This window comes from Vombatus ursinus, unplaced genomic scaffold (genome assembly GCF_900497805.2).
Source record: "Vombatus ursinus unplaced genomic scaffold, bare-nosed wombat genome assembly UNPS02010548.1, whole genome shotgun sequence".
NCBI lineage: Eukaryota > Metazoa > Chordata > Mammalia > Diprotodontia > Vombatidae > Vombatus > Vombatus ursinus.
In genome coordinates this window covers 3,854,281-3,881,004 of record NW_020950326.1, presented here as the reverse complement: position 1 = coordinate 3,881,004, position 26,724 = coordinate 3,854,281, and the positions used below count along the sequence as shown (strand labels likewise).

Genomic DNA, 26,724 nt, shown 5'->3' with positions numbered 1-26,724 from the left:
AAAGGTGGAGTGACTGGAAGTTGAAGTGAGGGCAACCAGTTAACAAACATTTATTAAGTGCCTATTCTGTGCCAAGTTATTCGAGTTACTGAGTTACTGGAAATGCAAATCTGAAAAATGAAATGGTCCTTCCCCTCAAGGAGCTTACATTCTATCCAAGAAGACAACTGGTATATTAGATACATATATATATATATATGTATATGTATGTGTGTACACACACATACATATACACATAGCTATTCAAAATAAATACAAATTAGGGAAAAAGAACATTAGCAGTAGGGGGAGGGGTAAGGACCAGAAAGCTTCCTGTGAAAGATGGTACTTGGCCATGTCTTGTAGGAGGTGAGGGATTCTATGAGAAGTAGGTAAGGAGGGAGCATATTTTAGGCATGGGGGATGGCCAGTGCAAAGATAGAGATGGAGATGTGTCATATGTGAGGAACAGTCTGCTGGCTGGATTGTGGAGTACAGGAAGCGGAGTGATATATAATGAGGTTGGAAAGATAGACTGAGGCAGGTATATTTGAGTGGAATGAAGGTACATACACATCATGAAGTTGAGGAGGTTGATAAACCAGTAGGCAGGGATACTTGAGGGGATAACAGTATGTACATTGAAGTAAGTAAAAAGGTAGGTTTTGGTGTAGTGAGGAAAACTGAGCCAGGTTCTAAACTCCTTAAGTAAGGGGAGAAATGACCTATGGTCTGGTAGATAGTGACTGCCAAGATCTGGATAGGGTGACATACCTGGATGGAGTGGACCTCAAAGAAAGACTGGTCACTAGGGGTTGGTAGGTTATAGGGGTAGGGATTAGAAATGACAGAAGCAAATCTTTTCCTGGCCCTATGTGTTGGGCTTGAGAGAAAAAGAAGTCACTTCTCTTTAGTCAAGCTGATTTCTGAGGGCCGTTCCAGCTCTCAAATGATGTGTTTCTAGAACTCTGAACTAATACTAATGAGGTTCCTGTCATTGTTAGTGGACCTGGTATGGAACATCTCTTTTTACTATCTTCTCTTAAAATTTTTCAACAGTTGGAGAAGAAGAAACAAGAGAACAAAATGAGAAGAGACCAGTTAAATGATGAATATCTGGAACTATTAGAAAAACAGAGGCTATATTTTAAAACTGTGAAAGAATTCAAGGAGGTAAGAGCAAGGTTTTGACCAAGTTGTCTATGGGTAACGCATTTTGGGAAGGACTTTGATAAGCTGGAGGATGTCAAGAGAAAGGCAACCAAGATGAAAAAAACCTTGAGTTCAAACCACGTAAGACTCAGTTGAAGAAGTTGGAGACATTTAGCTTAGAGAAGAGAATACTATTGGGACATGGTAGCTGTCTTCCAGTATCCTAATGGACCATCGTGTAAAAGGGATTGAACTTGTTCCATTTTGGTCCTAGAGAACAGAACTAGGAGCAATGGATAAAAGTTGCAAAAAGGCATATTTGACTTGATACAAGGGAAAACGTCTTAAGAATAGAACTTTCAAAAGTTGACCCAGTAAAGGTCATCACACAGAGGAGGAAGAGCCCTTGTCTGCTATGTTGTCTGAAGGAATTCTTGTGTAACTGTAGGTTGGACGAGAGAGTCTCTGAATTCTCTTCCAGCTCTTGAGGTTCTGTGACTCTGACACTGGGATCTAGATTGCCTTCACTTTGGCCCCCGTCAAAATGTTTCTTCTTCAAAGATAAGAATGAAGATTTTTTTCTAGTGATTTTTTTTTCAAGAATTGTAGCAAGGAATGGTCAGTTGGAACCTCAGTTTGCATGTGAAGTATGGTATTTGGCTGTCATCTGCCTGCATTTCCTCAGTCCAATAAGTAAGTTAAAGTGTTATGAGATATTGCATTATTAGAAACTTTAGATATACTAAGAGTTTTGAGGTTTGGAAAGTGCTTTACATTAGATTATTTTTTTCCAGCCTCAGGGCCAACCTTATGAAGTAAGAGCTGTTGTTGTCCTTATTTTATAGATGAGAGAACTGAAACACATAGAGAGTAAATGACTTTCCTCGGGTCACATGCCTGGAAAGCATCTGAGGGTGGGGTTTGAACCTCAGGTCTTCCCTCCAAGTGTAGTACACCATCCATTGCATCATGCTGCCTCTGTCATCAAGAGTTGAATGAGCTCTGACCTAAGCACATTAAACTTAAAAAACTGCACTCAAATGTCATATGGCATCAACCCACATAAAGACCCTCATAAAAACTAATAATTTTGATTGAAACTGAATGTTATCCAACTTACAGAATTCTAGATCTCACATAACCTGTCCCTATGTGTCTAGGCAAACTTCTGTTGTTCTCCTGTTTTTCCAGAAATATAACTTGTCTGAAAAGCTCTTCTAAAAAGAACCCTCCACATCTCCTGATAACACATTCCAAGGTCTCATCAGCCTTAATGTCAGGGCATTTTTCCTTGTCAGCCTAATTCTAGATCAGGCTTATGTTTTGCTTAGAGACTTAACTAAAGATCATAGTCACTGAGTATAAGGTTTAGAAGTGACCTGTGAGGCCATCTAGTCTTACCTAAACAGAAATCTCTTTTGGATGCAAAATCTGCCTTGCTGTAACTTCCGTCTACCTCTGGGCCTAATTCTGGCCTTTTGGAAAAAGCAGAATTGATGACTGTTATCAAAGGACACTTTGGTTTATCAAGCAATTTAAAATGAATCAATATTGAGTTTTGCATTGATTTTAGAAAACTGAGAGATTACTTTTTTATCCTCTAGTAGCAATAGCCTAATAGGTAAAGTAGATGTAAAGGGAAAGAAGCGCTATATGGAGCCAAAGGAGTAATGTTCAGTCTCCTCCTTGGAAAATGAAGTGTTGACAGTGGTGATTGAAAATAGAGAAGGTGGCCAGCTCCTGTGGAATAATCACTATCCACTCCTTGTTGAGAGTTCCCCTTTCTTTGAAACCATTTGCACCTGGCCTAGCTAGCTTTCTGCTCCCCAGTTGGTTAGAAGCCATTGAGGACAAAGACCATGTCTTATTCTTCTTTGCATCCCTCACAACACCCCAAACACATTATCTTGTGCATAGTAGACATTCAGTAAATACTTGTGCAATTCAAAATGGCAGAAAGGCTGACTTTGTCAGAATCAGAAGTCAATAAATGTTTATTAAGCACCTACTATGTTTCAGGCACTGGGCTAAGCTCTGGGGATACAAAGAAAGGCATAAGATAGTTCCTACCCTCAAGGAGCTAACAATGAGATGATGATGATGATGATGATGATGATGATAATGATAGAAGAAAATAAGTAAAAAGAAGTTGAAAATCAGTGGGGACAGGGTGAGGGAAGTTACCTATCATGGGTTATGAAGAAGTCCTGTAGCCAAGGTGGGAAATGATATGAGGAAGTGAGTTTCAAGATTAGATTTCATCTTGCAAAATGATGAGTTTCCAGAGATCATGAAGTCCAGGAAAGCAGCCAGGTGGGAAATGATGAGGTGAATTCTCAGGATGTGCTTTTCAAACTGAGGATCTGAGAGGAGCTCCCAGGTGTCCACCCATTACTCTCCCCTATCAGAGGGAGGGGCCCCACTGGGGGCCAGGGGTACTGAAGAGATGTGAGTTTCAGAATTGATAACATCTTGGAGAATGATGAGCCAATGTGGGAAATGAGCTTAAGAAGTGAGTTTTAGAGTTGATTTCATCTTGCAGAATGATGAATTTCGGGATATCATGGAGTCCAAGAAAATTGTCAGATGGAAAATGATGAGGTAGAGTCTCTGGATGCCATTCTTAAATGGATAGACAATATTTATTAGCTAGAATCCCTCTAAAGACTGACAAGGATAGTGAGGTTACTCAGAACCATGCCATATAGGGATTAGAAAAGGAAAGACTCAGAGTAGACATGACAGCAATCTTTAGTTCTGCTTTAACCCGAAGAGCTTCTGAACCTAAACCAGTGGGAAGAAATTATGTGGAGACAGATTTTTTATTCAAAATAATGGAAAACTTCTTAACAGTTCAATTTGTCCAAAAATAGAATCATCTGCTTTGAGAGACAGTGAGTTCCCCCTTGCTAGAGATTCTTAAGCAGAGCCTTGATGACTCTTGGGGTAAGAACTGGGCTACATGATTTCTGAGGTTGCAGCAGGTTCTGGAAATTTGTGCTTCCATACTGTTTCCTAAAACTCAGAACTCAAGACTATTATGAATGGCTTTACTACTCCTGGGCTTCTTCTCTTTTTTTAATCTGAATGAACTAAAATAAGTAAAGACAAAACAAAGACAAAAATGAGAAATGTTTGTGCACTGGTTTGGTGATGCTTACGTTTCCTGAGACAGAAGCAAACACCTTCAAAGTGCTAGAGTGTCATCTCCAGGGAAAGTAAAATGCTTATTTTATACTTGAGTAAGGAGAGACTTCTTAGACCTCTTGAAAGATGCTGTGTTGTACTTTCTTGCTGTATATTCAATCAGTAAGCATTCGTTAACTGCCTCCTCTGTGCCAGGCACTGTGGTAAACACTGGGGATTTAAAGACAAATGAAACAATTCCTGCCCTAAAGAAGCTTACTTTCTAATGGGGAAGGCAACATATACCTATACGAGTTTATACAGAATATATATACATACATACACACATACATATAAATGAATACAATGTAATTTTAGGAGAAAGGGTAATAGAAACTAGGATGATCAAGAAATATGCACATATAGGGAACACATGGGACATGGGCACATGCAGGGAGGGCCAGCTCATGGCTGCAACACTGCAAAGCTGCCAGTGATTTCTGTTACTGCCGTCACTTTATGTAACTTCTGTGGGTTTCCTCGTTTGCAGTGTATTACCTCCTGCTCGTGCCCATCATACTTCCTGCTGGGCCCACTCCCCGCCAGGCACAGGTGCTGCTGTTTACTCCAGCTAACTGTTAACCCTGCCTATTTTCAGGCTCACTTAATACCCTGAAGAAATAGTCACTGGAAGGGGAGAGAGAATGTTGTGGTGAATAATCCTCTGCTGTGAGCCTGTTCCTTATGCCTCCTTCAGTGCCTCAGCTCTAGCCCTCAGCTGACGTGCTATTTTCAGACCCACCTCCAAGTCTGTGCTCCATCTTCAGAAGGTGCTGTGATTAATAAGCCTTTCCCTTCCAGGCAGGCTCTCTGCTCACTTGGCATTCTCAGCCAGTAGCCAGGAAACTTCAGTCCTTTCCATCCTCCTCATCCAGTAGCTAGCAGGTTCTCTCCATCTTTCTCAGTTAGTCTCTTGTCCACTGGCTTTGAAATTCTTTTCTCAGGAATGTTGCCTCAGAATGTACAGAGGCCTAGGAAATTATCAGCTTTGCCCTTTGGCTTCTAGCGCTGGGCCTGGAGTCAGAAGACCTGAGTTCAAACCTGGCCTCAGACACTTATTAGCGGTATGATCCTGGGCAAGTCACTTAACCCTCAGTTTCCTCACTTGTAAAAGGAGCTGGAGAAGGAAATGGCAAACCACTGTTAGTATCTTTACCAAGAAAACCCCAGAAAGGGGTCATGCAGAGTCAGACACAACTGAAAATGACTAAACAACAACATTTAACTACACTGAATTGCCTTGACTTCCATTCTCTCTTCTGAGTCTCTCAGTTCACTTGTCATCTTACTTATGATAAGAAACTCAGCTTAGTTTTTTTTAGGTCTGTCTTCCACTTCTGACTGAGGTAGATCTCTCCAGGGCATTAGTCCTCAAACAGAAAAGGAATTGAGAGACCCTGTGGTAAAGAAACTTGTTTTAACTTCAACCCAACAGCCCCCTGTACTGTGCAAAAATAGCAGTGGCTACACTGACCCTTGACTCTTGTCCACCTTCCCCAGCCTCATATCCTGGTTTCTTCCTCTGACTTCTCATGATTTTCTTGCATCACTCTCATTTCTCTTCCCAGTTTTTCCTCCACTTCTCTTACTTGCTTCTCAAAATCCTTTTTGAGTTCTTCCATGGCCTGAGACTGATTCATATTTTTCTTGGAGGTTTTGGACGTAGGAGCTTTGACTTTGTTGTATTCTTCTGGTTGTATGTTTTGATCTTTGTCACCAAAAAAAGATTCTATGGTCTGACTTTTTTTGTACAATTTACTCATGATCCCAGCCAATTGCTTGAGTTAAACTCTTTGTTAAAGTAGGGGTCTGCTTCCAGTGTGGAGAATATAGTGTCCCAAGCTTCGGAGGTTTTGTGCAGCTGTTTTCTGAGATACTTCTAGGGACCTGTAAATTTTCAGTTCTTCCAAGGTGGTATGATAAGGGGTGAGGTGTTTACTCCTTTCTTGGCCTGTGCTCTGGTCTGTGAGTGACCCCAAGCACTCTTTTCTGCCTTGGAACTGTGAGGAAGATTTCCTCTCCACCACCATTACAAGCTCAATCACATCTCCTCGCCCCAGGACCACCACCCAGAGCTGTGACCCAGATCCAAGCACAGGCAAAGCAAGAGAATCCTGCACCAGCAAAGAGATCCCTGCAATCTCCCTCTAATCAGCCACTTGATTCCCCCTTAGTCTGTGGGCCTGAAGCTCCAGAAGCAGCTGCCACTCTGCGACCACACTCAGGGACTGGGGCTGGGACAGAGCTTCTCTCTCACCATAGTCAAAGACTTTTCCTACTGACCTTCTAAGTTCTCTTTGGTGTTCATGGGTTGAGAAGTCTAGAAACCGCCACAACTGCCTGTGATTCAGTCCTGTGAGGGCTGCTCCAAGTTCACTGGGGTTGTTTTGCCTGCGCGCCCACACTCAGCTGTGTTCCTCTCCCCACCCAGCGCGGTATACCTTTCCAATCAACCATCCAGGTTGTCTTGGGCAGGAAATTTGTTTCACTTTGTCTTTTTGTGGATTCTGCTGCTTTAGAATCTGTTTAGAGCCATTTTTTACAGGTATTTGGAGGAGAGCTCAAGCAAGTCACTGCTTTTATTCCGCCATCTTGGCTCCACCCCCTGTCAGGCCTCCTCTGACTTCTCTACACCATTTAAAATCATCTTTCCCCCAAAAATCATTTATAGATGATATTCACCAAAACCATGAAATTTGTCCTCTTTTCAACTGTGTTCTTAAGAAAAACTTCTCTTAAGGATTAGAACAAACATCCTCCTCAGAAAGTAGGCCTTATCACAGCCATTTTTACTAGACTTAGAAAGGATTTCTCTTGCCAGGCAACCTTAATGAAGGGAGACCCTGCCTTTCTTAGTCAAGGCAGGGCAGACAATATTAGGGCTCACACAGTGAGAGCTTTCTGCGGCTCAGTTTCCTAGTGCCATGAAGAAGGTATAGACTCCCAGTCAGCTCATGCCTAGTTTTTTAGACTGACCTCACCCAGAGGCTCCAGTTTTGGTTCCCATTGTTTATGGGTAAATCCATAGGGTTTCTGGAACTGCTAGAGCACAGTCTTCTGAAGGATTGATTGAAAATATTTGGGGAAGGGGCAGCTAGGTGGTGCAGTGGATAGAGCTCTAGTCCTGGAGTCAGGAGGACCTGAGTTCAAATCTGGCCTCAGACACATAACACTCACTAGCTGTGTGACCCCATTTGCCTCACCCAAAAGAAAAATTGGGAGAAGTATGAATAGTAGTTAGGCACAAATAGGGTATTTTATACTTCTTCATCTGCACTAACCAGTAAACATTATGAAATGGGAAAGAAAAAGATCTGGGTATGGTAGCACACACCTATAAATTCTGCTATCGGGGGAGGCTATAGCTGGTATATCACTTGAGTTTGGGAGTTCTGAGCTACAGTAGGGCTATAACTATTCAGATCTCCACAATAAATTAGCACCAATATGGTGAGCCCGCATTGTTCTAAGGAGGGGCTTACCATCCCAGGTTAGAAAAAAAGATTAAAAAAGATTAAAACCTCTGTGCTTAGCAGGGTGGGCTAGGGAGGAAGAAGAAGGAAAGGAGTAGAAGGAGGGGGAAAGAGGGAGGGAAGAAGGGGGAGAGAAAGAGAAATGTCAATCAACAAATATTGATAGAGCAGAGAGCTACTTTAAGGCTCGAGAATAGCCCTGTGAGAATACAAAGAAATGGTAGTATCCCAGCCATTGTGGAGTTAGTGTTAGTGGGTAAAAAGTTCAATAATACTAGAATTTCAAAATTATATAAGAAGTATTGTATGATGAATGTTACTAACAAGACAGTGACTCCTCTGAGCTCAGAGGAGGGAGAGCTAGCCATAGGCAGGAGGAGTCTGGCTAGGCTTGTCAGAGGTAAGACGCATTTTATTCTGTCATAATTGACATATGATCTCATAGGTCCTGTATTTAACTGAGCAGATGTAGGAGTAAAACCCTATGTCATCATGCACAGATAGTCTGTTGGGAGCCTCCATTGTTCATTTACTTCTTAAAATATGACAGTCACAGTTGCTGATTTGACTTTGTCCCCCAAACTTCTGTGGATATTTCTGAGATGCCAGTTACTATGACTGCTGAAAGAAAGAAAAAAGACCCTAGAGTAATAGGAAATGTAAGGAGAGGAGCTCAAGCAAGAATATGAAATTGGTTTAGAGGGCCTTTTGATTCAGAAAATGCAAGGCTTTAAGAGAATTTTTCACTAAGTGGATCCCTGGAGCCTTAGGGGAAGATATCCTTATTCTGGTGCTAGACTCTGCCAGGCCTGGGGTCTTATTAGCTGAGCACATTAACTCACTTCTAATAAGCTTCTTCACTTACACTTTGAAAAGCTGAAATCTTTGTAGACAGCCATGGGGAACAAGTGTGGAAGCGAAGATACCCTGTTCACTGAAGTTCATAAAGCTCAGAGTTCTCAAGGGAAGAGGAAAAATGATCACATGTTGGCAAGTCTTGAAAGAAATGAGGGGGGAAAGGGCCTTTAATCTCAGAACCAGCAATCAAGAGCCTGGGACCAGTGTTCTGGTACCCAGGAGAATAATAATAAAAAGAAGAGCTGTCGTTTTTATTACGTTTTTTGAGGGGGGTTACCTAGCACTTTCTATTTTCTTCTTAAAATGGTCCTATGATTTGATGGCTGAGAATGAGTAGCAAAGTTGGACCTCGAACTCAGTTTTCTTGACTTCAGATGCAGTGCTTTTTCCCTCGTTGATGCAGAAACAGGATCTACACTTCTGTGCTGTGGAATATCATAAACTCCAACCATGCTTCCTTGGGCTGGCCCCAGGTTCTTTATAGGTCTCAATTTTCATTTGTGAGCCACCCAAGCCATAGACAGTCCCAGTGATTCTCTTTGGTGTCCTTCTCACTTGAGGTCATGACCATAGTTTTTCTTTTTATTTAATTATGAGTCTGTCACTCATTTATTTACCAGAATTCCTCTCAAAGCTATTTTATCTCTAGCCTGTACCATCTCTTGGAGTAACAAGTTGCTACCCGCCATGTTAAGTGGAACTCCATTTTATCTGTCTTAAAACTACAGCCTTTAAACTTCAAGTAGTAAGGCACAGAGCCCTTTATAATATTCTGGAGTTTAGTGAACAGGTCTTTTTTCCCTTGTTCTCTCTGTCATGATGTTTGTTCTATGTTCCTGCCTCATCTCAGCCTTCTCTCTTTCCAGACTGACAACAGCTAACCTTTTTCGCCCTGACCTTGGCTTGTCAGGCCAGGATAAGGAAGAGACTAGCAGAGGGTTTAACCTAAAAGCACAAGATAAACACCAAGAAGAATCTGGAAAGCAAATTTACCCAATTAAGAAAAGGAGAGTACTTCAGAGCAAAGATGCCCAGGTAGAATGGGCAGAATATCTGTAAAGAGATAAGGAAGGCTAGAGATTTGCACAGGAAAACAGATAGTAAACATTAAAGGAATTTGGGAGATTTGATCTTGTGCCTAAATATAAAGAGAACACCAGAATAGTGCTAATTTGGAGGGGATAAAAATACCAAAAGAAAGCCAGTTCCTGTCCTCAAGGAGCTTACAATCTAATAGAGTAAGTAGTATCCAGGGAGAATCTGGAAAATCACAGGGATGCTAAGTGGAATCATTAGATAGCTAATTGACATGTCCTTTCTAAGAATGGTAGTGTTGATTTGATGGCTGTTCCTAGAGCAAGCAGTGGGAGGGAAAAGAAGAACACCCACATTGTGTGTGGCATGGCAGGAAGATGGTGGGGTCCAGGGCTGGCTATATATGGTGAACTCTTTCCAATTAGACTTGTTTTACTTGACTCCAGAGAGTAGAATCAGGAACCATGGGGAGAAGTTGCAAAATTATAGCATGTTTAAAGAAAAAACTTCCTAAAGATCTATTCAGAACTGTGTAATGGGCTACCTTATGAGGTAGTGAGACTCTCATCCTTGGATAACCATTTGTCAATTATATAATCGATTGAATTGGTTTGAATTAGACAGCCTTTCAATTCTGAGATTCTAAGCACTGTGGAGGATATATTGCGCGAATTGCGCTACGGCATCTACTGTTAGTGAACTTCTAACCCAGAATTCTTGACCTGTGATTCACAGGACCCCCAGGCAGTCTATGGATAGATTTCAAGGGTCCCTTGCACTTGAGAGGAAAAAATTACATTATTTCCACTAATCTCCAAATGAAATTTTGTAATTCCTTCAAATATTTTAAAATGTTATTGTCATGACAAGGGATCCATAGACTTCACCATATTGTCATAGGGGGTCCATGTGGGGGTCCATACCACACAAAAAAAGCCTACTATTCTAGTCTAATGGAAAAACATAGGCCAACATACCATCAAGGAACTAGGGGAAGGAGGAGGATAGGGTGCCTGTGGGACCTGTCCATTTTAGTAATGGAGGTCAGAATACAAATATTAAAGGTCGTGCTTATTGAGACAAGAATATAAAAGTAGCAGCTGTGGACCACTATAGAAAGAATACTGGGGCAACTGAACTGTCCTTATCTAGGGGGTATTAGAGAAGGTTTCATGAACAGAGATGAGAATCTGGAGAATGTAAATGGTATGGTTTGGCAGTATGAGAGAAGACAGTAGATACAAGATTACAAAATGATTCACATTGTTTAAGAAAGCTTACTTTCTTTACATGCTTAAGAAAGTTATATCAGTGGCTTGAGCAATGAAGGTCCATATGTATTATATAAAGTTTAGCTTCCAGGTTAGTTCTATGAGATTTTCATTTTCTCTTTGTTCAGATCTCCACAGAGGCACTGGAGGTGGGGGGAGGGGGTGGGGGGAATAACTTGGGTCTGTTAAGACTTGTTCCTTGAAAAAAAGGTTGGTGTATCCCCATCTACCTTCACGAGGTAGTCGTGAGAAAAATCATTTGTAAACCACGTAGCATCATATAAATGTGAGCTACTCTAATTAATCTCTCATTGCACTTTCTCATCAGGAATGCCGCAAGAATGAAATACTGCTGTCCAAGGTGAAATCCCATATTTCCTGAGAAATCACATCAGCTGGCAACCTTAATTGATTTTTCTAGCCTGGAGATGATTACCACGTTATGAAACGTGATAGTAGCAGCCCAGAGATGCCGGCAGATTGCTTCAAATACTCTGGATTTTTTTTCTATTTTGTTTCTTTTCATTCCCGTGCCAGGTGTTAATGACAGTCATTCAACACAAAGGGTATAACTAGAGTAAAAGCCCTTCCACAGAATAAGATGTAATGTGGCCAATATTTCTTTTCTGTATAGATTTTTCTTTTATATCCAAAATAACATTACATATAATTAAGATATCAGGAAAAATATTTGCATAAAGTCTCTATAAAATAAAAATTAACTCATTCATTCCACAGATATTTATTGTCCACCCTCCCTCCCCACACCCCTCCTGTGCAAGACACTATTCTAGGCATGGTGGGGTAGGGGGAAAAAGAAAGCATTGAAGGATACAATCACTTAGCAGAAACAGGTTCTGTGCTCTGGCTGCTTACAGCCTAAATGGGAAAGTAATATCATAAAACAGAAATTACAAGGCAGTAAGTGCTCCCTATCCCAAGAAAGATATAATTAGTGTTGTAAGGATTTAGAGGACAGAAAGCTCAAGTCTGCCTAGATTGGTGTTAGGGCCCAGGACAAAGGCCTTGCTCCTGGCCCCACCCCTAAAGAGGACACAGTCATTTAGTCCTCATCCTCTTCAGTTAGGGACAGTTCACCTGGGATTCATTGGGACCTTGAAGGGGCCTCCCCAACCTTGACCTCAAGTCAATAGTGCAGTGGAAAGGACGCGGTTTCTAGAGTCAAAGGACCTTGGTACAAATCCTATTTCTTATGTTAGTTGCATGACTTTGCATGAAGTTGTTTATTCCCCCATGGCCCTAGTTTCCTAGTCTGTAAAATGAGGGGTTTAAGGCTAAGTGGCCTGTGCAGTCCCTTCTAGCTCTCGCCTTGTGATACTGTGAGCCAGCTGTAAAATCTTATTGTCTTCTCACTGCCCAGGATCGAGTTCTCAGCCCTTCAGACCACCTCAGCATACCTTGGTACACACTGTTGTTCACCTGCTAACTGCTTACCTGCTGTTTTTCCAACTCGGCCTGACTTCCACCACTGATCTGCCCATTCAAGTGTCTGTTCTGCTTTGTTCTGGGCCCAGCTTCACTTCCCGCTCTACAAATGCTCACCTCAACTGCAATGCTCAACTGTGTTAATGCACAGTTAAGTACTGCTCCCTCAATACCTCTTCCACCATCATTCTGCCAGCTAAGGTCAAAAGAGCTTGTAGCACTGCCTTTTGTTCTGACTCTGAGTCTCCAGTGAGCTCTTCCCAGGTACCAGACAGTACAGGAAGGCAGGGGAGGTTTTGTAGAAAATGTGGAATTTAAGCTTGGACCTTGAAGGGCTCCATTATGGAAAGATGGAGTAGAGAAGGGAAGGGCAATCAGTAACAGGAAATTGCAAGGCAATAATACCTGCCACCTATATAGCACTTTATATCAAATCCAGCCTCAGACACTTACTAGCTTACCTGGGCAAATCACTTAACCTTTGTTTGCCTCAGTTTCCTCAACTGTAAAATGGGGATAATCCATTTACCTCCCAGGATTGTTGTGAGGATCAAATCAGATATCTCTAAAGCACTTAGCACAGTTTATGGCACATAGTAGGTGCTATATAAATGCTAGCTATTATCATTACATCGGTTATCTCATTTGATACACCCCCACAACCTGAGAGGTAGATCCTACAGGTACTGTAACCCCATTTTACCTGCAGGGATATTGAGGCTCAGAGAGCTTTAAGTGACTTGTCCATGAATGTACACCTAGTAAGTATGAAGGGTAGAATGTAAAACGTCTGTCTTCCTTACCGCAGGTTCAACCTGGCTTCTCCATTAATAGACCATTTTAGTTAGAGTGGAATAGTGAAGGAGAGAGTAGTGAAAGCTGAACTTGGTAATGTCATTTGGCATTAAATCATAGAGGGTTATTCGTGACAGGCTGAGGAGATCGGGCTTTATGCCATAAACAATGGGTCACTGAATCAGAACTGTATGAATTTCATGCCCCGAGATTCCAGTTAATTTTGGCAATATAACATGCTGGATGAAAATTAGATTTCAGATTGGGCTTCATGGACAGGTATTGTGGCCAAACACTAGCCAGAATTTTTGGACAATAAAATGTGAAACTTAAACACATCAGACAGACATAACTTTAACTCCAGTCACTTTTGATAAAATATTATACAAAAAATATATACATATATGGTAAGGCATAGGTGATGTGAGTGAACGTTTAAAAAAATCCACTTTGGATTAGTGAATGTTAAGTCCTATGCTAGGCCTAATGAGACCTGAAAGCATCTCTTCACCAAACTGAAAACCCCCTCTCTCTGCCTTTTGGAATGTAGCAAGCATTAGAGTTGCATCCTTACATACTTTCGCTTATCTGCACATAACAAATCCCACCTACTTGCTGGAAGGAAATAAGTAATGTGATAGCCTCCTAAAAAAGGGAAGCAATTTGGGGTTTTGGGTTTTTTGACATTTGGGTCAACAACATATTCAAGACTATCTTATAATGTTTTGAGTGTGGTGAGGAGAGATCCCTTGCAGTTGGGTTGGGTTGGTAAACCACTTGAATTTCCAGGGAAGCATTAAATACAATTTATCAAGCAGATCACAGACTTAGAGCACCTGGCCAATTGGACTCTTCTGTTACTGAGTTTAGAATTTTTTTTTTCTGGTCTGTTCATGGCACAGAATTCCCTTTACTGGAAGAGAGAGGGAGAATTATGAGGGAACGGGTTTCTGTATGTCACTGTAATCAATTCTGATTTCCAGCCTAATGGAGAGCAGTGGTGGGGCAAATAACCCCAAATAACAGATAATTAAATGATATTTCTATTTAGCTGCATTCTGCTTTGTTTTGTTTTGCTCTTAAGGTATTAATTTATATTTCTGGTTATTTTTCTGATGGGCTACTGTAATTATTAAAAATTAATTTCTATTCCTTTAAAATATATCTACAAGATGGCAGGATACAAGTGATAGGGACTTTTTGGGGGCAGAAGAAAACCAAGCATTGCACTTAAATATTTGTTACAAATAATACACAAAACAAATAGGCAAAGGGTTACTTTTCAAAACTAGGGGAAAGGTTTAAAAATGAGAAGAACAAAAGATGAGGAATCTTAAGGAAAATAATGGAAAAAATGAGAAGGAAGGGAGCCCAAGTGGTACAAAATCTCAAACTATACTACAAAACATCAAAACTATTTCATTTAGGTTAAAAAAATAGAAAAGTCAAGGGAACAGATTAGGTACACAAGAAAGAAAAACAAAGAAGTATACTGTAATAGCATAGTGTTAATAAACCCAGAAGATCCTCACTACTAAGGTAAGGATTCTCCATTCCATAAAATGTTCTGAGAAAACTGAAAAGTAGCCTGGCAGAAATTAGGGTTTAAACCAACAGCCTACATCATACACAACAATAAGTTAAATAGATGCATGACATAGAAATAAAAGGTCACAAAGTACACAATTTAGAGCATCAAGGGAAAATATACCTTTTTAGCTATGGATAGAGGAAAAGGTTTTGACCTTACAAGGGACAGTGAGAGTCACAGAAAATAAAATGGACAGTTTTCATGACATAAAACAAAGGTTTATGCAAAAACAAAACTGATATGACTAGAATTAGAAGGTAAACTGAACTGTGGAAGAAAATCTTAACAGCATATTTCTTAAATCAATGATATCTAAGATATGTAGAGAATTGCTACAAATAAATGTTAATGGGTCATTCCCCGAAAGATAATCAAAGGATATGAAAAGAGAAATAAAACCTTTGGAACATATTGGAGGTACTGGTGCTGGATGGTGCTGTCCACAGGAGACATGTCCAGAAAAAGACCTTTATACTTAGAATTAGTGAAGATGCAAAGATGTCCCTTTTTTCCCCAAGCAACTTTGTATAGTTGTAGTATTTTGGTTCTATAACCAAAAGAATTTGTTCTAAATCCCCAATGTTTCCTAGGAGCATATTTTTTTTTCTTTAAGAATCCTATGTTTCTTTTAAGTATCACTATGGGGATAAATCACTTAGTTCTCAAAGGTCATGCACAATAGTTTGACAATTACAATTTGCAAAAGTGATTGCTGAACAACTGTAAGTGATATTTGGAAGATTGATGCACCAAACATGCCCTAAAACTGGAAATGGGTATATATTCCAATTTTTTTTTCAAAAAGAAAGACAGTGGATACATCAGATTATAGATCAGTTACCTTGATACTGGCATCTAGCCAAATTTTAGAATAGATTGTGGACAAAATAGAAAGTAAGGAGTAATCTAAACACTGTCATGAGTTTGTCAACAAATAATACAGGGCTAAACTCATAGCCTTTTTTGACAGTTACAAATCAAGAAGGTACGGGGAATTCAGTGGATATGATTTACTTGGATTTCATAAAAGCATTTGATAATGTATTTCAGTATCCTTGTGAACAAGATTGACATGGGAACTGTATTATTGTACAATAAGGTTGATTAGAAGGGAGGTCTCTAGTGAAATGCCACAAGGTTCTATTTTTGCCTCTGCCTTATTCAAGATTTTTACCAATGATGTGGATAAAAATATACATGACATGCTTATCAAATTTGCAAATGACAAGACCTTGGGAGGGATAGCTGATTCACTATGACTGGATGACAGAATCAAGATTGACAAGCTGAAATAATGGACTGGTGAAAAGATAAAAATGGGATAAAAGTGGGATCTTGAACCTGGGTTTTAAAAATCAATTGCACAAGTACAGAATGAAGAAATTTGCTAAACAAAAATCTATATGAAAAAGACCTGGTAACTTTAATAAGCCCAACACAAGTAATTATGCCTAGACTACATTAATAAAAATGCAGTGCCCAGAGCAAGAGAAGTTTATTCTATAGCCAGTCCTCCTTAGACCATATTTGGGATATGGTGCCCAATTCCAATGATCACATTTTGGGGAAGGTGTTAAGCTAGAGCGCATTCGGAAGAGAGGGACAAGAACGAGGGAACTGGAGACCAGGCGTGTGATCAGTTTAATGGGACTCTGTAATGGAGAAAAGAAATGTGGGGACGATGTGCCTTCAAGTTCTTGAAGGTACAAAGAAAAGAATTGTTTTTGCTTGGTCCCAGAGGTAAGAAATAGGACCATCCTATGGAAATTGCAAGAACATAGATTTGGGCTCTACATGAGAAAAAACTTGCTGACAATTAGAGTTGTCTAAAAATGGAATGGACTGCCCTGGGGGATAGTGAGCTCCTTCTCACTGGAAATCATAGGATCAAATATTTAGAGCTGGAATGAATCACACAGGTCATTAAGTATATTCTCATTTTACAAGTGAGGAAACTGAGGCCCAAAGAGATAAAGTGACTTTCCTAGGATCACGCAACTAGTGTCAACATGTAGAATTTGAACTCAGGTTTTCCTGATTCCAAGTCCAGTGCACTAGCCATGCTACACCATAAGATCTTCAAATGAAGCCATACTTGTTGGGACACCATAGCAAGGATTTGTGGATTGGATAAGGTTTGGCCACATAACCTTTGAAGTCCTTTCCAATTCTGCAACTCTTTCTGTCTTGGAGAAGCCCGGTGATATCCCTACCCAGCAGCCACAGGCTGAAGTTTTCCATCTAAGCCAAGAGCTTAGTATCAGCATTGGCCAGCTACCCTTGTGCCAGTCACCCAATCAGACACAACTGGGCTTATCAGTAAGAGGTATAACATGATCCCTAACACCTTGGAACAGTGAATTCTAAAATATGTGCTGTAGCTTCCTCCCCACTGGCCTGTGTGTTCTTACTTGAGAAACCCTGAACAGACAGTATTGAAACCCTAGAGCTATTGGAAAGTGAGTGAGACTAGGACCTCCAGGAGTTTCCAGCAGAAACATTTCTCCAGTTTGGATTGCCTATCAATGACAGTAAGCCACTACTAGGCTGATGCCAAAAGTGGACAAATAATTGTCAAATTTGAGAGTCAAGGTTCTATGTCTATTGTGAAGAATGATTTCTAGTTAAATAAAACCCTAAGATTTGGTTATGGATGATAGCAAAGGGGTGTATTAAATTAGACTGGGATTTACTATGAAAAACAAGATTTCAGTCTAGCAAATATGTATTAAATACCTACTGTGCACCAAACAGTATTCTAGTCCTGGGAGGTAACACAAAGTTTAAAAAAAAAAAGTCCCTGCTCTCATCCAACTTGGAATGTGGCTATGACACATTCACGAATAATCATGTACATGACAAGTACATCAAAGGAGCAGGTTAATTGAGCTGGGGAAGGGATTGGTGATGGAGAAGATGATCAGTGCTCAGCATAGTGCCTGGGTACACAATAGATTTCTTCATAAATGTTTATTGATTGATTGATTGATAGTTACATAGGAATTGAGGAGGGAGAATATTGCAGACATTGAGAAGAGCTTGAGGAAAGGGACAGTATAGGAACGTGCTCCAGAAATAGAAATAGTCCAGTTTGGTTGAAACAAAGTCCATGGAGGGAAATAACATGAGATAAGGCTAAAAAGGTAGACTGGAACCAGATTGTGCAGTGTTTTAATTACTAAAGGAGTTTGAGCTTTTTAAGAGAGGAAACCACAAAAAAATTGAGATGGAGAATAAGTCACTTAGCATTTCTGGGCTCATTTTCTCACCTGTAAATTGATGGGGTGGGACAAGATGACCTCTGAGGTATCTTCCAGTTCTAAATCTATAATCTTATGATCAAATCTATCCTTTTGGCAGACTTCTGATGGTGGAAAGGAGTTTTCTGTTGAGAAGCTGTACCAATACAGGCAGACTGGAATAAGAGCCTTTGCTCGAGTGACAGCAGTGAAAACAGAAAGGCAAGGCCAGACTAGAGAGACTGTGGAATTAGCAGGACAAGGCAACTGACCAGATATGAAAGGCGAGGAGAAAGGAAGAGTCAAAGACGGCACTCACATTTATTTGTATTGAGCTTATAACCACTGGGGTCTTTTTCATGAATTTTTGTCTAGCAAATTTTCATCCTATACTTGTGCAGTTATGTTTTTTTTTTAACCCAGGTTCAAGATTCTACTTTTATCCTGTTAAATTTTATCTTTTTGCTTCAGTCAAATGTAGGTAGCGTGGTATGCTGCTGGCTGTAATGGTGAAGTCACAAAGAGAAAAGGTTTAAGGGAAAGATAATAAACTCAGTTTTGAACAAGTTGACTTTCAGATGTCAGTGGGACAACCAAGTGGAAATGTCTTTTAGGTATTTGGTAGTATAGGTCTGGAGAGGCAATGTGGTGCAGTAGAAAGAGTACTGTTTAAAGTCAGAAGGTCTGGGTTTAAATTTCAGCTCTAGCACTTCTTACCTGGGTGACTGAGAAAGTCACTGAACCTGTCTGTGCCTCAGCCTCCTCATCTGTAAAATGATAGAGGTGTTCATAATCCAGGTATTACTTTTTTTCTTTTGATAACTAACTTTAGTATAATTAGTTTCCTTTGTAATCCTATGTAATTAATTTTTGCATTTAAAAACATCATTCTGAGAAAGAGCTCATAGGCTTCACCAGACTATCAAAGTAGTCCATGTCACAAAAAAAACTAAGAATTTCTAAATTAAATGATTGATCCTTAAGGTGCCTTATAGCTCAAAATCTATGGCTCCTAGCTTGGAAGACAGTTCAAGGAGAGATTGTGTTTGTATGTGGAGAGAGAAGAGAACCATGACAAGAGCCTTGGGGGTGGGGGAGACAGAGAGAGAGACAGAGACAGAGAGATGGAGGGAAGGCAGATAGAGGAGGGGAGGAGGGAAGGAGGGAGGGAGAGAGAGACAGAGAGACTAGTGACAGAGACAAAATAAGCTTCTAGAACAATGAGACGAAAACCAGGATCACAAATTTAGAGCCTGAAGTGGACTTAGCAGTCCTTTAATTCAATTCCCTCATTTCACAAATGAGGAAACTGAGGTGCAGAGATTGAGGGACAAAGCAGGGATTCAGACTCACCTCTACTGCATCACACAGTGGTGACTCTGAAGCAAAGATTATCCATAAGTTAATGGTCTCCTGTGTCTGGTTTTTTGTTTTTTTTGGGGGGGAGGGTTAGGTAATGGGGTTGTGACTTGCCCAGGGTCACACAGCTAGTAAGTGTTATGTGTCTGAGGCCAGATTTGAACTCAGGTCCTCCTGAATCCAGGGCCCATGCTCTATCCACAGCACCACTTAGCTGCCCCCTCCAGTGTTAAAAGATGCAAAAAAGTCCAGGATTTAAAACATGCTTTGGGGAAAATGCAAATGAACTATGATATTTATGAGTATTATTGGACTTCACCAAAGCAGAACATCTTAGTTATAAATTTGATTTATTTATCCTCAGATAATACAGTCACTCTTTAAAGCAATTTAAAAGAACATACTTTTGGAATGGGTCATTGGTGTGTGTCTGTGACTGGTGTGTCAAGACAAAATGCATCAATAAAAAGCAAATAAACATGTTACAATAATTGGTATAAATAGGACCCACCTGTCTTCCCTGTTGCAGGATATTAACTATGACTAGATACCTTTTTTGATGTTCTTCAATTCCGACGGACCCTTTTCCCTTTTATTCAGGACTTTTTCTATTACTATATCCCACGTCTTGGGCAGTTTCAGAGGAGAAAAGAGGGCATATTTGAGAGATGCTGGAAAAGTGAAATTGACAGACCTTGGCAACAACTTGGATATGGGGAATGAGAAGTAGTGAGGAATCCAGGATGACTCCTAAGTTGTGAGCCTGGAGGACTGGGAAGATGAAGTAATAGAAAAGATGGGCAACGAGGGGGTGGTGTTGTTTATAGGGAAAAATAATGAGTTCTGTTTGGGACATGTTGAGTTTAAGATGTTTATTGGACATCCAGTTTGAAATGTCTGAAAGGCAGTTGGAGAAGCAAGATCAGAGGTCCACAGAGAGGTTATGATGGAATAGGTGGGTTTGAGAATCTTCAGCACAAGTTGGCAATAGACACGTGGGAGCTGATGAGATCACCAGATGAAGTAGTATAGAGGGAGAAGAGGGCCCAGCACACAACCGTGTGGGACACCAATGGCTAGAGGACAGGACTTAGATGAAGATCCTGCAAAGGAGACTGAGAAGAAGCCATCATTAAGTAGAAAAAGAACCAGGACAGAGCAAAACCTAGGGAGAAGAGTGGTGCAGAGGAGATGGCCTAGGCATACAAAGACAAATATGAAATTGTCCCTGGTCTCAAGTAGTTTACTTTCCCTCAGGGTAAACACGAAACATGAACAGATATAAATATATACAAAGTTAAAACAATATGAAACACTAGTAGCTATAGGAATCATGAAAAGCCTCAAAGAGATGGCAACAGACTAGGCCGGGGATGGGGAACCTGCAGCCTCGAGGCCACATGTGGCTGAATCCAACTAGATTAAATCAAAGGGTCACACTTGAGGACCTAGAGGTCCAGATGTGGCCTCAAAGTCACAGGTTCCCCACTCATGCATTCAATAAAATCCCATGTCTGTTCAAAAGAGAAAAAGAAAACTCTATCCATCCATGTCTCCACACACATATACATACACAACATGTGTATATATGTATGTATATGTGTATATACACACATCTACTTATATGGGTACATATGTATACTATCAGTAATAATAACAATAGCTAACAATGATGTAGTATATACTATATACTAGACATTGTACTAAGAGTTTAACAATTATCTCATTCGATCCTCACAACAATCCTGGGATGTAAGTGCTAAGATTATCCCCATTTTACAAATGAGGAAACTGAGTCAAACAGAGGTTTAAGTGACTTGCTCAAGGCCACACAGCTAGTGTCTGTGGCCAAATCTGAACTCAGGTCTTCTTGACTCCAGGCCCAATGCTCTATCCACCTAGCTGCCTTAGCAAAACAACCGATTTCAAAATATAGATTATGCATGTGCACATATTCATTGGTCTACTGAGAAAAAAGAAGCATACAAGTTACAAAATCACACTGGGTCAGAAATAGCTGATAGTCCCAGGCTTAGGGTCTTGTTCAATTAAACCACATCCCTTATGATTTAATCCTTTTTCATCCCACCATTTTTAGCCATTCAATGAATCTTCCCAAAGAATCAAGCCAATCACCCCTAAAGGCAGCAGGGACCATTGGCTCTGTGCACTGGCAGAGGCTTGAGGCCAGTACATTCCCTTGCCTCATTAGATATAATACATGTGTTCCTGGTACTGTGTGTAAATCAGATTGTGGGTAAATATAAGCTGTTTCTGGTACATTAGAGAAGCTCCCTATATCGAGCAGCCCAGGAGTAAATCCTTATACAAAGCAAACCATCACCCTCCAAGTGATATTTTGTAAATCCACATTTTTCACACATCAGATTGACTTGAGCAAGTTTCCATTGCATCTGGGAAATTCAAGTGAAGGCCCCAAGAAAGAAAGGAAAAAACCTAATAAATTCAAATAAGCTGTACACATCACAAATTATACAACTTAAAATACAGATTCACCTGTGTCTGAGGTGCTTCCACTGTATTCCTTTTTTTCTTCTTTTTTTGGTAATTTTTTTTATTTTAAACTTAAATACAAAACAAGAAAAGAAAAAAAATTTCCATGTGCACAGCAGAACCTTGTGTTTCAAGAAGATTCAAAATATAAAGTAATAAATTTCCATTTCAAGAAAGCCTATATAGTAAATACTACACATTGTGTTCAGACCCTATCCATTTTTTCTTTATTTCCTTGTAGGTTTTATTTTGTTCTCCGCTGTGCACTTTTTACTTTGTTCTTTTTTTCCCCCTTCCTCCCCTACCCTCTCCCAAGGTGGCTATAATTAAGCGCCTATACACATACACACATATGCATATATACACATACACATGTACATATATACCATATATACACACACATACATCTATGCACATATACACATATTAACATATACATATATATGTTTACACAATATACATAGATATCTAAATCGTATACATATGCATTCATATAAGACCATACCATGTTTGTTTGTGCTCTATTTCTCTGAAGGTGGATAACATCTTCCTTCATAAGTCCAAGTCTTTCCATATTTTTCTAAATCCACCAACTCATAATTTCGTACACCACAGCAATATTCCAACCTTATACTGTCTAGTTATCTTTTTGTTTTTCGCTAGGCAATGGGGTTAATGACTTGCCCAGGGTCACATAGTAAGTGTCAAGTGTCTGAGGTCGGATTTGAATTCAGGTCCTCCTGACTCCAGGGCCAGTGTGCTATCCACTGTGCAACCTAGCTGCCCCTGTCTAGTTATTTTAAATAGTCTAAAACAATATGATTAATATGGCTCACATGTAGTGTAGTTTCCCTATTTTTCTCTTTTGATTAAATCTATTTTAACTTTAACTTTGTCTGAGATTATTACTACTTCTGCTTTTTTCCCTAATAAATTCTATTCTGATTTTTATTTTGTTTGTGTATATCTCTTATTTACTATCCCTCCTTACTCCTCTACTTTACTACTACCTGCTACCCTGCCCTTTTAAACCTACTCCCCCATCAACGATCTGTCCCTTATCCTCTCCCCACTACCCCGTTCCCCTTGCCCTCTTGTTTCTATTTGAATTTAGAAAACTTTTATAGCTTTCCAAATATATATGTTGTTCCCTCTTTATCCTATTGCCTCCTTCTGTATCCCCCTTATCCTATTCCCTCACCCTCTTGTTTCTTCATAAATTTAGAAGACTTTTGTTCTCTTCTAAATGTATTATTGTCTTAACCCAGATCTGAGTGGGATTCCCTCTAAAAATCCCTCTCCCCTCCCTATTCCCTTAGCCCTTTATTTCTTTGTGAATTTAGAAGACTTTTATACCCTTCTAGATATATATGTATTGTTCCCTCTTTAACTCATTCCCTATGAGAGAAGGGTTCCAGAACTTCCAGCCCTCCTCCCCCATCTAATTCCTCTGTCAGTTCTTCCTCTTGCACCTCATTTATATAAGATAATTTTTACCTTTTCCTAGACGGTATTACTTTTTAGAATCACATGATACTCAGCTCTACCCCAATCTTTCTTTCGAGCTATCCAATTACTAATTCTAATCTTAGAGATATAGTTTACATTCCCTCATATAAAAAGTAAACAGTATGTCATTATTGAGTCTTTTGTAATTAGTCTTTGATTTGCCTTATATTTCTCTTGGATCTTGTATGTCAATTTTTCTATTAAGTTCAGGTCTTTTTGCAATAAAATCATAAAAGTCTGACAATTCATTCAATATCCTTTTTTTTTCATTCAGGATTATGCTTGAATTTGCTGGGTATGATATTTTTAGCTGCGATCCCAGTTCTTTTGCTCTTCAACATATAGTGTTCCAAGACTTGCAGTCCTTTAGTGTAGTCACTGCTAGGTCTTTCTTGTGTGATTCTAATTGTGGCTCCATCATATCTGAATTGGCTTTTCTTGTTTCTCATAACATTTTCTCCTTGAGCTGGTGGTTTCAGAATTTAGCTATGATATTCCTATAGGTTTTCTTCCTAGGATCACTTTCAGGTAGTGATTGGTATAATTTTTCTATTTCTACTTTCCACTCTTATTTTAACACTTTAGGACAATTTTCTTTAATTATTGCTTGTATCATTGTATGAAGATTCTTTTTTTTATCGTAGTTTTCAGATAGTTCAATTATTCTTATGTTTTCTCTTCCTGGTCTGTTCTCCAGATCAGTTCTTTTTATTATGAGATGTTTCACATTCTCTTCTATTTTTTCATTCTATTTTTTTTTATTATTTCTTGGTCTCATAACTTTGCTGGCTTCCCCTTGTCCAGTTCTAATTTTCAAGGACACATTTTCTTCCTTAAGATTTTGGATCTCCTTTTTCAGTTGATTAACTTTCTTTTCACAATCTTCTTATTTTTCTTGGATTGTTCTTTTTTCTTTTTCTTTTATTTTAGTTTTTCATCAATCTCTCTCATTTGATTTTTAAAATCTTTTTAAAGTTCTTCTATGAATTCTTTTTGGGCAGGTGACCATTTGATGTTACTCTTTGGGTTAGGAGAGGCTTTTTTTTGCTTCCGTATCCTCTGAAGATGAACCCCAGTCTTCTCTATTCCCATAGTAACTTTCTATGGTTGGGTTCTTTGCCCTTTGCCTGCTCATTTTTTTAAAAAAGCAACTTGTAATCAACTCTATTGCTGGGGTATGGGGAATGATTCCTATGGCCTCAGGTCCTCCTTCAGTTTTTCCTCTAGCCTGGAACTGAAACCAAGAACTCTGCTGTCCTGTAAGTGTCCACAGCCAGAGGTGTCTTTGCCCCACTGCTTCTATACTCACCAGGCAAGTGCTGGTTCCTTCTCACCCAGGGCAGTGTTTAGGCAGCACAGCTGGGCCCAGCATCCCTTGAGGGTCAGCAGAGGTTCTCTCAATCTTCCCCTGCTCAGACACCAGACTCCCCATACTGTCTGGGGAGGTGAAAATTCTTGTGACTGGGGCAGAAGCTACCTCCCACCTCAGCTAGCCCCAGGGCTTGACGTTTGCTGTTTCAGCAGAACTAGCCTGGAGGTGTTGACACTTCACAAGGACCAAAACCCCAGTCCTGGGATTTATCTTCCATTCTCATTCGTAGAACTATTGTTCTGCCCCAACTCTTATTTATTTTTACTGTTCTACATTCACCCTGAGGAGCTATTTTGCCTTTTTTTTTTCTGTCTGTTTTGTGGAAGAAATTTGTGGAGCTTGGAATTTTCTGACCCACTCTGCCATCTTCCCAGAATCCTCTCCTTCCACTGTATTCCTAAAAGGAATGAGTCATTGTAGTCAAGGGTTCTATGCAGTCATTTTCCAGAATGACATTTTCCATTTGAGACCCCAGAAAGAGTCACCAAGCACATCGAAGTGTAACTGGGCTGGAGACTGTTGGTGAAGTGGGAAGATGAAGGAGGACAAGAATTTTCACTTGGATTCCAGGCTTCCCCAAGTTGGGAAAGCCACCAAAACATTCTAATGTGGATATGGGCCTAAGTCTCTCCATGATTCAGTCACTGCACACATCCTATGATGAGCTAGGATCCCAAAAGAAGCCAAAATCCAGGCTTTGTAATTGTCATGGTTTGTTAATGGCAGGAGCATCCCAGGCTCTCATAGGTGGGTCTTTTCATCCTCTAGGACATCTACTTTTCTTTTCATTCACTCCAGGACAAGATCAAGTTTATACACACTGAGAGGTCTCAGCAGAAGTCAATTGGGTCTCTAAGACTAAAGCATCTTGTATTGCCTTGAACCATTTTTAAAATCACTATTTCTAGTGTTTATACCTCCTTCTTCCCAAGAGACTATAAGCTCTTTGGGGACATGGACCAGGACACCTAGCCCTCTGCATTTAGTAGATATTGAATAGCCACATGTAGAAGAAGTAAGAAGATATTCATAGATGAGTATATGTGGTACAGTTTTAAGAGCTTCTAAGATACCCCCCCCATACACAAACACACAATTATCTCACCCATGCAGGTTGCCCAATGCCTACGATCCCACTATATTCCTTTTGGTTGGTTAAGCATTGTATTCCACCTTTAAATATAAGGAAATATCAGGCATTCAGTTCATCCTACAGTCACCTAAGTAGATATTAATTCCAGATGCATTAAACCCCAGGAATGCTGGGCAATTCTTGGTCCAGCTACACCTGTTAGTCACCTGTGATGCTATTCCACCTGTGTACCCCTTTTAAAAATGCACAGGTTGAATGTCACTAATACCTTACTATGAATTATTTTATCACTGAGTGTCTAGGGTGGAGTTGGGAGAGAAGTCATCAAAAAAAAAGAGGGGAAGGTGGATAACTTTCCAGTTTTGATTAGAGCTTGCCAGGTCCTTGGTTTATGATTAATTACATTTAGCAGATATATTACAGGATTGGCTTCCTTGAAGTCAGTAAGTTCTCTCTCCTGCCTCCACTCTTCTTTAGGGTACGATTATCCTCATCCTTCTTCTGGAGTAGAGAAACATAGTAAGTTGCCCTCCCAGGTACACAGCCAGATATATCCTCTCCCTCCACTTTCAAGTTACAACAGGTTGGATAAGGCCTGGCTAATTCAGGTAGGCACACTGGGCACCTCATGAAATAGGGCTCATAGCAAGATTGGTAATTTACAAATTATAGAAAAGAGCATAATTATGAGTCAAGTTTAAAATCCTTTGTCGTTAACTATGTGTATGTGGTTTGGTTTGGGGTGAGGCTGACCAGGAAACTGAGGTCTTCCTGTTCCCTTTCTGTATCTTGATATCAAACATTTTATCCCCTTCCCCATCCCGTTATATATTTACCCTCAATTATAATTTT

At 39.9% G+C, this 26,724-nt stretch overlaps 1 protein-coding gene across 2 annotated transcripts in view; it reads left to right on the top strand.

The window, feature by feature from the left end:
- The window catches only part of CCDC93 (coiled-coil domain containing 93), a 118,602-nt gene extending 106,918 nt beyond the window's left edge, over positions 1-11,684 (top strand). For both annotated transcript variants that reach the window (XM_027854679.1, XM_027854680.1), the window contains 2 exons: positions 1,039-1,152; positions 11,283-11,684. In XM_027854679.1, coding sequence (XP_027710480.1) covers positions 1,039-1,152; positions 11,283-11,336 — 168 coding nt within the window. In that variant the 3' untranslated portion in view covers positions 11,337-11,684. The remainder of the gene's footprint in view (positions 1-1,038; positions 1,153-11,282) is intronic.
- The last annotated feature ends 15,040 nt before the right edge of the window (positions 11,685-26,724 follow it).